Here is a 15918-nt window from a genome sequence, read left to right on the forward strand (position 1 = left end):
AAAATACCCCCTGGTCGTTTAGCAGCCAAATCCTCCGGGGCTTAAGTGGTTAAATGCCTTTACAGGTCATCAGTTTAGAATTAAAGCTGAACTCCAGCTCTTGTTAGACTTTACATAGTTTGTTTAGGCCAGCTTGGCCCAAACAAACGATGTTCCTCACTAACATGTGAGGCCTCTGGATGTGTGATATAAACTGTATGTAGCTGAGGCTATATACAACATACCTCAGTGTGTTCTGAGTTCAAGCCGAGACCTTCTGTCTCATATCCTGAACACAATAGAGTATATCACAGCTGTGCACAGCCATTCAGAGAAAGCAATGAGTACATAACTTCCTCTGATTGGCTGAGTCAGAGGCTGTGACGACATCACATTGCCACCCTGACTCAGCCAATCAGAAGAATCATTGCTAGAATACATTGCTTTCTCTGAATGGCTGAGCGCCATTTTGTTTCTCTACTGTGTTCCAGGTATGAGACAGGAAAACTCGGCTCAAACCTGGAACACAGAGCGGTATGCTCAGCTACATACAGATTATACCTCACATCCAGTGGCCTCACATGGGAGTGAGGAATATAATTTGTTTGGGCCAAGCCGCTCCAAACAAACTATGTAAAGTCTAACAAAAACTGGAGTTTAACTGTGAATGATGGCCCTAGAATTATTGCTTTTACTTCATAATGCACAGCGATATCCAACATGTGAAGCACCGTTGTTTTCTTGCAAAGGGGCACCCAACGTGTATGGTTATGTTCATATGTGTACACGGGGAGGGGACTTTTGCAAAAAAAAAAAATTTCTAAATTAGGTTCTTACATTTTTTTAAGCTTTTTTCCCCTCAACTTAATTTTGTCACATAGGGGGCTGACAAGCTCCCTATGTTAGGTGATAGGACAATGAAAGTGATAGATTCTCCTTAATGAGACATCCAAGTTAATGCCCTACTCCCCTCCGCAGCCCATACTCACTTTTCTTTTCTCCCCTGCCTTTCTGTTCAGGTATTGGTACTGCCAGGTATGGGCAAGCATGTGACTTACTACACATCACTGGTGATTGGTCCAGCACTGTCATGTGGGTTGTCGAGAGTGTCTCCTCTGCCCTGTGTAAGCTCCAAATAGAGGGATTTGGAGCTTACACAAGGTTTGCTTCTCCTTGCAGCAGAATCAAGCAGTGGGGATGCAAAGGAAAGGTTAATATGTTCAGCTGGGAAGGGGTCCAATGAAGGGAACCTGTTGTTTTTCCTTAAATGAGCAAAGCACAGGTCCACTTTAAAGAACAACAGCATGGTGATAATTTTAGCCTTTGCCAAGGGCCTTTAAGGGAGGCTTGTATAGTCCAAAATGTTTTAGTGCTGGTGATGAGGAATAAATAAGACATTCCCGTAATGCAGTAAAGTCTCAGGATTTATTCAGAATTGTATGACTTGTGTATTCTGTGGAATCAAGAGGATAACAATTCAGTCTTGTAATGAATAACACAGACACTTTTGTTTGCTCCCAATATTTATTCGCTAGGCTTAGGAAGGATGCACAGGAAACCCATCCAGAACTGTACTTGCACGCACTACAGTGCTGTTTTGATTCAGAAGACTCATGGATGGCAATTATGGGGCATTTTTGTTACCTAGGTTCCAGTCTAGGGGGGCTACACTGCAGTATAGACAGCTTTCCCTTTCTACCCCAAACTTACTTTTTTCTTCTCTGTACTTTCTGGTTGCAGCAGTGCTGGTAAACCTATGATGTATAAAAATGCCATTACATTCATTAAATCATTTTCACATGGTGATGGAAACAAGCAGGGAAATATCATGTGACCTCTGCAGAATACACAGGAAAAACAAGTTTTTTTGCAGCAGTTCACAGCCATCGTTTGTTATATTCATGAACTGCTGTGTATTTAATATAACTTTTAAAGTGGTTGTAAATCTCAGACATGAAATATTAACAAAGCATATCCCTTTATAGTGTGTAGTTGCCTCAATTAAGAGAACTAAGTGTCATTTATGTCTGCTGCTTTGTTCCTCTGCTATCAGCATGAATCGCTTCTGACAAGTTTTCCTGACACCAAGAGAAAAAATGTGACAGGCAGGGAACACCAGCACACCTCCTGTGATTAACAGCCATAGCTCTGTTCCTGTGTTCTTTGTGAAGGGGGGTGTGCTCCTTCCCCCTCCAATCAGCTCTCAGAACTCTCCTCACTGAGCACTGCAGTGTGTAATTTTAGCTCTTGCCCCCTGATTTCTGACAGCTCGGACAAACTTTCTAAATTCTGCACTTTTAATGTATGTAGAAAAGAGAAGACAGCAGATAAACAGGTACAACTTATGTACTGAGGATTTGGGTTTTGCCGTAGGCCAGTCATCTCACTGGTTACATGTAATAATTTACAAGCACGTTATGGTAGGAGTTCAGAAATATGGGTATCAGTAGAGCAAAATTTATAACTTTGTGTAAATGTGTTCATAAAGCAAATTTTCCACCTATCAAAGTGCTGAAAAGTTAGAAGCAGGCACCTACAGCTTGCATAGGCTTTTTTTATTCTTCCTAGCAACCTGAGTGCTTCAAAACCCACAGAGCTTACTATTAAAATGATGACTTCAAAGTCCCAGCTCTGATGCCCCCTTGTTCTCCATATCCCATTGTAAAAAGAACATGCTTTACTAAAGTGTGTGGAGGCAAGTAGCGCAGGGTGCAATATGTCCTATACCAAAGCAACTTTTTTTTTTTCCAAGCCTGAAAGTCAATTTAGGATTAATTTAGTGTGTAAATGATTTAGGAAGTTAATATATCATTAAAAAAAGGCCTTTGTCGCTTCCGTCTTTTGTTGGCTTTTAAGAATGAAGTGTCGCCATTGTGATGTTGAGTAACATAAATGAACTTCACTTGTCTTTCTCTGTTCTGCCATTGCTGCAGGTTACCCTTGTTCCAGGCAAGTGCTTTTGCTTTCCTTGCCCCAGCTCGTGCCATCTTATCCCTTGAGAAGTGGAAATGTAATACCACAGGTAAGTATGGCAGTGATTTTAGCAATGTGAAACAGCAGGTGCATGCGACACCGGAGTCCTTCCTACCATGCTTTGTGTGTTTGCAGACGGGCACCCAGCTGGGAAAGTACTGGCGTGTGATACTCCTGGGATTATTTTCCTTGCTGGCAGCTAGTTAATCCATTTTCCCCTGCAAGTGGGGGCACTTTTGTGAAATGAAGAATGTATATAATCTCCGACACTGGAGCCGCTGGGTTTATTCAGATGGGGAAAGGAATTTGTGCTGTAAACCGCAGTGTCAGGGAAATAAAAGTGCAAGAACGGGAGGTCAGGTTCTCAAGATTTAAGCTTGGAAAAGTACAATTGTTTACAAAGGAGTGGTGCATCATGGGCTGAATATTCAGTTATGTGTGCAGAAGGCCATGACATTCGTTGTTTTAATACCAGTGTCCCATGTTTGGAGGTGTTTGGATTTTTTTTTTTTATTCCTTTTTAATCTCTTGTGACATGCATTGGAGATTTCTCATCCATACAATCTCACATGTATGTATCCTGATTAAGCTTTTTCAGAGCAAAACATGTTTGGAAGAGATGTGAAAGCTGGTGAACACACGTTTGTTACATTCATGTGTAAGCGATATGCGGACCTATGTCTTCTGGATGGACCCAGGATCCTACTGGTAGACAGACTTCACTATGTCAGGCCGAGGGAAACGTGGGTCCCCCTGACTAGGCTAGTTAGTTTCCCCTGATTGCAGTGTTATAGACATACTGCCTATTTTTCTTTATGGTTAATAGTAAGTATATCAGGTATAGCTATCCTGCCTGTACATGACAGGTGGAGTAATCACCGGACTTAACGACTCACCCAAAAAGTCCATTCAATTAACTATGCCTAGAGAGCCATCTATTTGCACACTTTTTAATAACCCCTATTGTTACTGTATAGGGGCCGGTTCACGTTAGTGCGATGGCAGACATTGCATGTGGTTTGCACTGTATTGCTGTGCAGATCACATGCGATGTCTGTGTGATGCAAATTCAGCCATATGAATTGTATGGCTGAATTTGCATCGCATTTGGACCAAAGTGGCACAGGACCCTTTTTTTTGTCCGCACCGGAATCAGATCGCATGGCTGTTCACACCCATGAAATCCGATTCTGCAAATCGTGCTGTGTTTTGCAAACTGATTGTGGGGTGGCTTTAACATACGCTTTGAAATCAGTTTGCATGAACAGATTGCAATTTTGATGCGGTGCAAATTTTTAGCAAGTTAGCTGTAAATTCTCACTGCATCTAGTGTGAACCAGGCCAAAAGGAGAAAGAATTAAGGTTACAACAAATGTTCTCGACTCCGTACAAGCTCACAATCTGACTTGCATCACATGAAGTGTCAACATCACTGCCTAAAGCTGAACTCACGCCACTCAGGTGAATGCACATACTCATTTGGCAGCTGGAATGTCTACCAGACAGTCCTGAGATTAAAAGAGAAGCTATATTACTTTTTGATTTAATTATTTTTTTAAGTTTTTAAACATTTTTTTTAATGGTTATTTGTATTGCCCCTTATCACTGTGGGTTAAATAACACTGTGGAAGGCACAGTTTCCTTTGAGGCTCTGTTTGTCTGATTGAAACCTTGGAGTAAAGCTGGCTGGCCATCCACGGGTTATTGGATGGGTCCATCCAATCCATGATCCATAAACTCTCCTTCACGCATTGATTGAACAGAATGGTCATATATTGTCAATGTTGCTGTCATTTGGATTTATGATATCATATGTGTTTTTTAAAAACTGTTTTGTGTAAATAAAATCTAGAGAAATATTTTTAAAATCTTTACTATAGTAGTTGATTTTGTTCTTGGCACTTAAAAATCCTCCTTTTTCCTACATTCTCCCATGGAGGGGGATGTAGGGACTCCTTTTCAATAAAAAATGAATACCGCTGAGCATAAAAGTTTGAGTATTATCTAGGGATGCACCGATCCGATATTCAGATCGGAAATCGGACCCCGATCTGGGCAAAATAGCTGGATCGGAGATCGGTAAAGTTCAGCCGTCCCACGGGCCGATCCGGTTTTTGCTGAGTAACGGCTCAGCCATCCCTTACTAGGTGCAGTAGTAGTATGGGATGGGGGCCGCTACTTCCTATATAGGTCCGGCTCACAGGCGGAGTGATATCAGATGCACTCCGCCTGTGAATGGAGGAGCCACACACATGAAGCAGCGGCTTTGCAGCCGCTTGCTTTGTGTGTAGCTCCGGATCGGTTGTGTCGGTATCAGCGTTTTCACCTCGCCAGATATCGGTATCGGCTCCAAAAAAGCCGGATCGGTGCATCTCTAGTATTATCGGTGTTTGTGGAAAATGATAAAATGGAAATCCCAAAAAGGATTACCATCTAAAGAAGTTCTGTACTAGGAACACTGCGGTTTTTAACCAAAAAAGCAAAAACTTTATTCCAAACCTTAGAATCAAGTACACTTTAAGATTTAATAAAAGAGAAGTTCCACCATTCACCGTTAAAAACAAATGACAACGTGACCAAATGTAAAACATCGTTGCCCGGTCGTACACCTTGCCACCATACGCAGCATTCTTAAAATGTACTTGATTATTTTAAGTTTGTAATATAGTTTTTGCTTTTTGGTTAAAAACCGCAGTGGTCCTAGTAGAGAACTTCTTTAGTTGGTTCTCATTTTTGGGATTTTTATCTTTTTCTATAGTTTTCTATTATGTTCTTAGGACACCACCCTAATAATTAGAGATTAGCCAGGAATAATTTATTTCCCTGGTGTTTAACAGGGAGAATGCCACAAGCTTTTTATGTGTTTTATTGTGATTGTGGCTTTCTAAATCAGTGTTACTTTTATCTCTTATTTATGTATTTCTCATATTCTCTCTCCATGGCCTGGGGATGGAATAAGGGAAATAATGTGCTCATGGAAATTGGTCAGAGGTCAGGACTTCTTATTATTAACATACCCTGGGAATCATTTCAGTGGGAATTTCCAGTAGTTACTTTTTCATTTTGTTGTTTGGACGCTCACGTACTGCAGTTGGAGGTCTCTTACACAATACCCACAATCCCTAGGAAGGCCTAAATATAGAATCAGTGACTGTATATACATTAGCTTTAATTTCCTTCATTCCACTCATGCCTTTTGTGAGCTGTAAAATGAAAACATGATAGTAAATTAGTACTAGCAACAGCTCTGAGACACCTATATATATAATTCAGTATTAGCTAGACTGACCTACCTATATTAGTATATAACAGAAGCAGATTTTTGTTGGACTGGTACAGATGTGTCATTTGCATTCACATCCCTTTTCTTTGCAATTCTTGGCTGTTTGTTTTTCTAAATACATATATTTTCCACCAGCCAATATTGGTATTCAGCCATCCCTGCCAGACAGTAAAGCCAGGTGCTCAACTTTGCTGGGCCAGCAGGGACCTGCCGAGATTAAATTTGAACCATGTTCGGGCAGGCTGATACATCCAGTCTGTCGTATTTCCCTTGTGATTATTGTCAGCGGCTTTGGCTGCTAGCAATAATCACCGTGTGTTCTCCCGGCAGGGATGGCTCTCCCTACTGGGAGAACCCAAAAGCTCCATGGGAGGGATTCCCCCATCAACACTGACTGTATTGATGGGGGAATCGTTTCTGCAACCCGTAGTTGCAGAAAAGAAAATCACACCATCTATGGCTGGCTTTAGCCATACAGTCTGGTGCAGCATCTTTCCCTTTCTGCTGATTGGACTATGAAGGAAAAGCTGCACCTTTAAAGGTCACTACTTCATTCCCCTTCCCAATGTTATGCTGGAACAATTATCCATCTAAAATCAATTCCATGTGATGAGGGTTTCAGTTAGTATAAGACTTGTATGTTTCCATTTGACAATCTCTTTTGCATGTGTCAACAGAATATTTCATTTTAATGGATGGAGGGGATATTCTCAGACCAGGCTAATTACGTTTTTATTATCCAGTAAGAAGAATAAAGGTTATTCATAATTAGGAGAGGGGCTAACCTTTGCTTTGTTTCTGTTGCAGATATAAATTTTGCTAACGGAACAGAGCTGCTTCACACAGAACACATATGGCACCCGAGGATACGGGAGGTACAGTAAATTAATTGACTCACATGGCATTGCTTTCTAATAGGTGTTCAGAGTCATGAAAATGCAGTATTAAACCCCAAGCCAAAATGGAATGTATTGCAGCTTACCACTCATTAGATGTGGTGATTGCATTAGTTTTCTTTATTAGACTTTTTTCCTTTGGTGATCTGGATAGTAACACACCTCCTGTATTAGAGAGACACAACTCTGAATGAGCATCGGGGTCACATTTGGACAGCAACTTTGTCAGTCTGTCGAGAGAGGAGTGTTAGATGTACTAACAGATTTAGATACTTTATAATCAGTTACAGCAAACGTTTTTTTTCCCTTTGGGATAAACGTTTTACATAAATAAAAGCTGATCATTTTAAGCACCCCTGACAGTGTTAAATGGTTTGTCTCATCCCTGTTACCTGCAAGAGAGCTTGTTCTGTTGACAAACAACAGACTTGACTGACTGGATCACCAGATGAAAGCCTAAAAAAGGAAACTAATGCCCCGTACACACGTGCAGATTGTCGGCCGAAAGGATTCGGCCGACGACCGATTGGCCGATTGTAGGCTTGTTAGTATGATGCTTCCGACAGCCGACAGCGCACTTTCGGCCGAACAGAATCTGTCGTGCAAGCATTAAAATTTTTGTATGCCGACACCAGAACGGCCGATTGTTCGCCAGTCAGTACAGAATTCGGCCGACAGACAGCAGATTTGTGCTCAGAAAAGAAAAAAGACAAGGAAAGTTAACCATCACATGACATCACTTCTGCAGTCGGCTGTTGTTGGCCGACAAAATTCGTGTGCAGTCTTTTGCACTTTTCAACAGACACGACAGCCCTCGGACAAAAGACGGCTGATCGTTCGGCCGACGATCGGTACGTATGTACGAGGCATTATGCAGCTATCACATATAAAAACTGTTAAGCTGCAATATAATAAATGTTTGTCTTTGGGTTTACACTACTTGAAGTGTTTTTAATTTTTTCTATTTCGTTCATTAACGCACACAGCTCCTGATTCTTCTTAAACATTGGGTTATACTGCCCCCTACAGGAGTAGGACACTAGGCAGGAAAAAGCTTGACAACGCCTATGGGCAGTCTGAGGGGGTATACACCCACACTCAACTATAGGCAGTCAGTTTTTTTTCCGCCCAGTCAGGAGTAAGGACCTAGTTCCTTGCTGGAATTTCTAGTCCTGGCAATTTTTTCCTTTTAAATGGATTTTTTTATATCTTTGTTCTATTGTTCCTGTGAGAATTTACAATCAACTGCCAGGCAGGGCGACGAACTGGATAGTCTAGATCAAGATGGTCCCCTCAGTCTGGCCAGCGACATAGCCCTACAGGACGGGGGCTGGCGTGCGAGTTAAAGGTCTCGTGGGGGTAAATACAACCTGGCCTCGGCCTGAGTCGCAGCGTTCCTCCTGGCCAACAGCCACCCACATCCCGATGGAGCAGTTGTCTGTCAGGAGCAGTGCCCACCTTGTTCCTGGTATGGAAAGTAGCTGTCCCCCCTCTACTTCTACCTCTACCACTAGAGGGTTTTTGGTTCCTCCACCCCTCTAAAAATTTGGTGGTCACGGTTTATCTTCAGTTCTGTTTGCACAGTTCCGCACGAGATCTCTGAAAAAAGAGATTATGGTGAAATGGGACAAGAATTCACAGTCTCTAGAGGTGGCTTCATTCCCCGACACTGACAGGGAAATCCTTCTCCCCCTGTACTGGGCGGTTGTCACCATGGATGCCAGCCTGTCTGGTTGGGGAGGCATCCTCGGCACAGCTTGTGCTCAGAGGGTCTTGACTCGGGAAGAATCCTGACTGACGATCAATGTACTGGAATTCCGAGCAATCAGACTTTGTCTGGATCTTTGACAATTAGTCTTCAGGGGTGTCTGTTACAAATTCAATCGGACAATGATACGGCCGTGGCCTATGTCAATCACCATGGGGGCACAAGAAGTGTCCTGGCCTTTCGGGAAGTAGCCGGCATTCTAAGGTGGGCAGAACGATCGTTCCAGCCATCTCTGCTGTACACATTCAATGGAGGGTACAGAGGTTTGTGGCATGATCTCGGGATCCTCTGGCTGATGTCGCAGACGCAATAGTGGCTCCTTGGCGTCAGTACAGTCTTATTTATGCCTTTCCCCCTCTCAAACTTCTGCCAAGACTCATGTGCAGGATCGAGGCAGCAAGGGATTCCGGTCTTTCTGGTCTGGTGGCTCCAGACTGGCCTCGCCTGTCTTGGTACACCAATCTGGTCCGGCTGGTCGCCAATGCTCCTTGGAGACTTCCTCTCTGGGAAGATCTGCTGTCTCGATGACCAATCTTCCATCCTGCTTTACAGTCGCTGGCTTTTAATGGCTTGCCTGTTGAAAGCCAGGTGCTGAAGGGATAGAGGTTTATCTGAATCGGTGCAGAAGAAAAAAACCAATGCGCTACCTAAGGTAAGTGATGGAATAATAATAGGGTCAAACTCGGTACCAAAAAGTGGAACAGCTGCCAATTCTAATCGGTGTCTCCACCGTAAAACAAAGATAAAAGAGAAATAAAAATTGGCGCAAATTCCTGGTACAGATGGATAATGATGGATGGATAAGTGGCCAATCAAATATCCAATCTAATATGTAAGATGGTATGTAACAATGTCCTCACTCCGTCACTAAAATAATAAAGATGTGATGTGCAGATGGATAAATTGTACACATATAGGTACAGATGGATGAATCTAAAAAAGTGTGTGTGGGTCCAAATCATTTTGTGCTCAAATAAATGAAGTAAAGAAATAGTACAACTGTCAAAGGTACAGATGAATAAGTGAACAAGGAATGATCAAGAAGAAGCTGTACAGATGGCTAAAATTCACAAAATGCACAAAGTAAAAATTATCTTCAACTGCAGAATTAGTGAGGTGAAGGAAATCAAATCAGAATCAAGTGAAGGACTATATAGTGCACATAAATGATGATTCCAGAATGGCTCAGTGCAATAGTGCAGGTGGCAATATTCAAAGTAAAAGCAACAAGTGCTAGCGTGAAATGCGGTACAGATGGATAAATGAACAACTCCTGAAAAATCAGTGAGGTCCAATAAATATCAGTGAAGTGAAGGACTATATAGTCGTGCACATAAATAATACCAAGGTGGCTCAGTGCAGTAGTACAAAATGAAAATATTTAAATGGTAAAAACCAACAAATGTTGACGTGAAATATATCACAAAAGATATCTCATAAAAGTAAAAAGTCCATAAAGTGAATGATGTGAATGGTGATGACTCCAAAAATATAAGGTGACTTGCAAAAGTGAGTCCCAATATAAAACAGGTGACTTCCGTGAGTGAACTCTACGTGTTGTCTGATGACAGTGATGTTTCACTCCAGTGAGCTATTACATAGACAGATATGTGCAATGGCCGCTCACCTCCATGCACACTCAAATGAGCGTGTTTGTAATATATATTACTTCAACTGATAGCACCTCTCCTTATGGGGATGGATGGATGGATAGACTCCACTTTACAGGACCCTCTATCTTCTTGGTAAACACTCTTAACAGTGTTTATAGACAGCTCCTTAGATGTACTCAGGGCCTTTTACAGGATAGGATGGATGGTATAGGATGCACCTCTTTCCCATCAGTGTGGATCACTTCAAAACGTTATAATATGATTGGCCCAATGCTTCTCGGATGTATCTCTTTGTCTCCGGCTTCATTAGGTCTCCGGTACCATGGTATCTGGCAGTTGTGACAACTAGGCCTAATTTAATCCGAAGATTGGGCCAATCATATTATAACGCTACGTGTACAATTTATCCATCTGCACCTCACATCTTTATTATTTTAGTGACGGAGTGAGGACATTGTTACATACCATCTTACATATTAGATTGGATATTTGATTGTCCATCCATCATTATCCATCTGTACCAGGAAATTGCGCCGATTTTTTATTTCTCTTTTATCTTTGTCTGAATCGGTGATGCCTATGCTGGTAAAGGTTAGAAAATCTACTTCTAGGAAGATCTACCACCATATTTGGAAGACCTACGTTGCGTGGTGTGAGTCTTTTGGGGTTCTCCTTCGCTCCTTTTCAGTTGATCAGCGCCTGGCCTTTAGTACCATCAAGGGCCAGGTTTTGGCCTTGGTGGTTTTCTTTCAATGTCCATTGATCACACTTTCCTTGGTGCGTACCTTTATCCAGGGAGCTCAACACTGGTTTCTTCTAATGTGGTCTCCATTACCATTATGCGTCCTCAAATTGGTGTTGTCAGTTATCCAGAAATCTCCCTTCGAAAATATCGGAAGGTTCCCCTGCTTACATTGACCCAGAAGGTGGCCTTTTTGGTGGCTTATACTTCTGCGTGCAGGGTGTCGGAGCTGGCGGCGTTGTCTTGTCGTCCACCTTACCTGTTGCTTTACAGAGCTAAGGTGGTTCTTCATCTCTGTCTGTTGTTCCTTCCAAAGGTTTGTCTCTGATTTCCATGTGAATGAAGACCTTGTGTTGCCTTACCTATGTCCCAGTCCTAAACATCCTAAGAAAATGACTCTGCATTCCCTGGATGTGGTTCAGGCAAACAGGGTGTACTTGGCAGCTACGGATTCTTTTTGGAAGTCAGACTCACTATTTGTACTCACAGTTGGACCTTGAAAAGGGTTGGCCGTTTCTGCTGCAGCCTTTTCCAGATGGATCAGACAGTGATTCAGGCTTATTTAATTAGGGGCCAAGTTCCTCCTTTCCCTAATAAGGCACACTCTACTCGGGCGCTTAGTTCCTTCTGGGCCTTCCATCATCAGACATCAGTGATGCAGGTTTGCAAGGGGGCCATCTAATCGTCTGCATACTTTTATAAAGTTTTACAAAGTTTTATAAAGTGGATGTGTTAGCATTTGCGGATGCTTCTTTTAGTCGCAAGCTTTTGCAGGCTGCTGTTTAGAGTATGTATTGTTTTTTTCAGGTGAGCTCCAGTTGTTTTGGTTGAGCTCCATATTACCTGGTCGGCTATGGTTAGCCTTGGGAATTTTATTTCTGTTGTTTTCCCACCTCTCATGTTTAACACTGCTTTGGGACGTCCCAATGGTTAAGAAGAGTCAGGAGCTGTGTCCGTCAATGAACGAAAGAGAAAATGGGATTTTTGTCTTACCGTAAAATCAATTTCTCTGATGTTTATTGACGGACACCGCACCTACCCCTCTGTGGAGTTGGATTTCTTCTGACACTGCTTGTAACAAAACAGCTTTTTCCTGCCTAGTGTCCTACTCATGTAGGGGGTAATATAACCCAATGGTTTAGAAAAATCAGGAGCTGTGTCCATCAATGAACATCAGAGAAATGGATTTTACGGTAAGTCAAAAATCCCATTATTTATTTTTTGTTTAATTGTTTGTGGGCACTACTATTGGTAAAAGAGAAGTTTTTGGGATCTAAAAAAACAAACCTTTATATTCACCTAAATGGCTGCAGAATTGATCTGATACCTCTGCACTGAGAACTGAGCAATTAAAGACTGCTGATGGCTCAGTTTTCGGTCTTCAATGAGCAAAGAGCCGATAACTGTCCATCTGGACCAGCTCTGTGACGTCAGCGGACAGTGGGCTTTAGACTGCACTCCCGTGGTCCATAGAATTATAGCCAAAAAAGCTTTGGCTATACTTCTTTGAAAGGAATAAGAGTTTGTGGTCACATGAATCTGTAATTCACAATTGCAATGATTCCGCTTGTCTGCTCTCTCCCATTGCAAAGGCAACCTGCTTGACTATACTGGCACAGTAGGCTGCTGGTTGCATCCAAATCACCTGTTTCATAACATTTTTAATTGCAAACTGTTTGTTCTAATTAGGCTATCAATAAATTATCATTGAGACTCCCAAATTAGATTTTGATATATGTTGCCCTGAATATAGCTAGATGGAGGCTATAAGTGTCATGTAGAGTCTTGTAACCAACGTTAATTTCTCAGCCCCACCTAGGTAATTTGTCATTTGTCTATGTGCACTGTTTTTACTTGTTTAGGCTGTCAGGTTTCAGAGTGCATGCCTTGTTACATGATTGTTTCAAATGTTATTGACACGCTTTGAAGCATAACTTTTATCTGATTTTGCATGCATGTTCCAGGGAGAGTGGTGTACCTTATGCATTGTAATGTATGTATCCTACATTTTATTTGCAATTACATTTTTATGTATGGCTATACACCAGCCTTAAACAACCTTTTATCCCAGAGGAACCCCAAAAAATATTTTTAGGTATCAGAGAACCCTTACTAAAACCAATTAATTGGAGTCAATGGCAAATATGCTCCTTATACTGGTGGTCTGTAGAAGAATACAACCGTAACAAAGAATGCCACCCTTAAAGACTGATAAATTAATTGGTGTCATGCTGCTGGCTTTGCCAAGTGGCTTAGATACTGGAACTATACAAGCATCAGCAAATGGGAGGTCAATCAGCCACAGCTCAAGGAACATGTAGCAACCTCTAGAGCATGGGTGTCCAACCTTTTGGCTTCTCTGGGCCACACTGAGTGTAGAGAAATTTTCTCGGGCCGCATATAAAATATATACTATAGTTAAGGTATATAAGGAATAAAATGCCGCCGCGCCCTCCCGTGCTGCCGTGCCCCCCCCCAGCACTAATTTACCACAACTAGTGGATGATCCCCTCCGAGGCAGCCTCTGTGGCCGTGTCCCCGACTCGACTTCCTTCCTCCCCAGCAAAAAAAAAAATTGTCAGGGGGAATTGGGCCGCATTGCCTGCGGTTCTGGGCCGCATTCGGCCCCCGGGCCACAGGTTGGACATGCCTGCTCTAATGGAACCCTAGTTGGGAATGGCTGATATATACTATAAAATGATCTCATCTTACATTTTGTGTGTCTTTCTATATTTATTTAATTTACCAAAATTGTACATGTACGGTTTGGACCACACTCTAAATTTCTCATTTGGTGACCTAATCATTCTGTAATCCAACACAGATACAAGGAGCCATCATCATGTCCTCACTTATAGAAGTGGTTATTGGATTTCTTGGTCTACCCGGAGCTCTGCTGAGATATATTGGACCATTGACAATCACTCCCACGGTGTCTCTTATTGGTCTGTCTGGTTTCCAGGCTGCTGGGGAAAGAGCCGGCAAACACTGGGGTATCGCTATGCTGTAAGTAGTAATGTCCCCTGCCTTAACAATATTTTTGGCTAAACTAGGCAATGTGATTAATGTAATGTGTATGTGGAGCTGTAAAGTCCTTTTCCCCTCTTTGTAGATCAAAAAAAGTGCTGATGCATTTATTTTCTTTTTGTGGGAGCATTAATTTGGCTTATTAGCATAAATATAAACCTATCAAAAACATTGACAATTCAACAATGCAAACCATCATATGCATAGGCAGAGGTCACCTGCAGTGACAATCAAAAAAATTGATAGATCCAGATACATAGGCAGCTGAGGTTATATAAAGCTCTCATCATTTTACAGTGATTTCCAACAATCTTCCTCTACCTGTGGGTAGCCAAAAAGCCATAGTTGAAGCAGAACTCTGGGCAAAACCATCTTTACATGTCCTTGTTGCTGATTTCCTACCTTCACTGAATATGTCATCCATCTTCTGGTTCACTCAGTAGTTTCTCGGAAATAGCTTATTAATTTTCAAATCAAATTGTTAATTCTCTTTGGTTTCCTGTTTGTAAGAGCGGTGGCTACTATGCCTCCTATTCCACCAGCCCATGGTCTTGGCACATCCCTTCTGTGGTTCTTGCAGGAAGCAGTGATGTAATTCAGCTCCATTTGCTGTGGTGGGCGGACTGGGACTATGACCTATTCAGCATGTACAGGCCTTGTGTGCCTGCCCACATTCACTACCATTCCCTGTGGATGATGGGAACTGTAGTTTCTTTTTACTGCAGAGAGAGCGGAGAGGGGATATGACATAATCACTGCTGTTACACCCCCTCTATGCCAGGGCAAACTTGTGAATTGCAAATGAGGTCATAAAAATTCATTTAAACTTTTCTCAGTGGTAAGAATTTTCAAACTTGTATTAACTGTTTAGTGTTTTGTGTAGTACTAATGGGTGATTTTCTCTTTTGTTCACCGACGGACACAGCGATCCATAAAACGTTTTTTTACTCCTGACTAGACAGAAATAAATGGATTACCTCGAGCAGAGAGGGGTGTTCTATAGCAGATGAGGATAGCCCATGGTTGTTTTTTTGTTCTGCCTAGTCCTACTCCTGGTGGAGATAATATAGCCCAATAGTTGTGATTTATGGTGCGCTGTGTCCGTCGATGAACTCAGAGAAATGGATTTTACGGTAAGTACAAAAATCCCATTTTTTTTCCCCCTATCCCGGAGTTCTTCTTTAAGGATTTCACAAGTATTGATGGGTATAGAAGGGCAGGTAACCGATATGAGAAAATAAATAAAATTGATGATTTTTATCATATTGAGCCAGCCTTAAATCCACCTAAAGTATTGGTTCATCAGTGAGAATAACTCTGTGTTAATCTGCCATTCCTCCTTTTAACACCAGACATTGTTTTGTGATCCTGATTATATTTTATAAGGTCAGCAGTACAACCTGAATAAAAGAAGTTTACAAAAATGTGTTTACATTATGATGAATGAGAACTGAAGCTGAAATTGTCATCAGGCTGGCAAGGGGCATGCTAGTCCTGGCTGTGGGATGTGAGAGAACCGTGTCCCATTTCCCTTTAATGGTAAAAGTTTGGAATGGTGATAATGTAGCTTCAGTGTTGTCACACAAAATAATTTTCAACAAAGTGGGCTGAAATTTTTAGGCGTCACTTCAATCTCA

The 15918-nt window shown here is 41.9% G+C and overlaps 1 protein-coding gene across 1 annotated transcript in view; it reads left to right on the top strand.

Annotated features, from left to right (window-relative positions):
- The window catches only part of SLC23A2 (solute carrier family 23 member 2), a 167741-nt gene that overhangs the window by 116837 nt on the left and 34986 nt on the right, over positions 1 to 15918 (top strand). Inside the window, exons 6-8 of the mRNA XM_082253284.1 lie at positions 2913 to 3001; positions 7043 to 7110; positions 14079 to 14260. Coding sequence (XP_082109410.1) covers positions 2913 to 3001; positions 7043 to 7110; positions 14079 to 14260 — 339 coding nt within the window. The remainder of the gene's footprint in view (positions 1 to 2912; positions 3002 to 7042; positions 7111 to 14078; positions 14261 to 15918) is intronic.

The sequence above is a fragment of the Pelophylax lessonae genome, assembly GCF_965119305.1.
Source record: "Pelophylax lessonae genome assembly, chromosome: 4".
Classification (NCBI taxonomy): domain Eukaryota; kingdom Metazoa; phylum Chordata; class Amphibia; order Anura; family Ranidae; genus Pelophylax; species Pelophylax lessonae.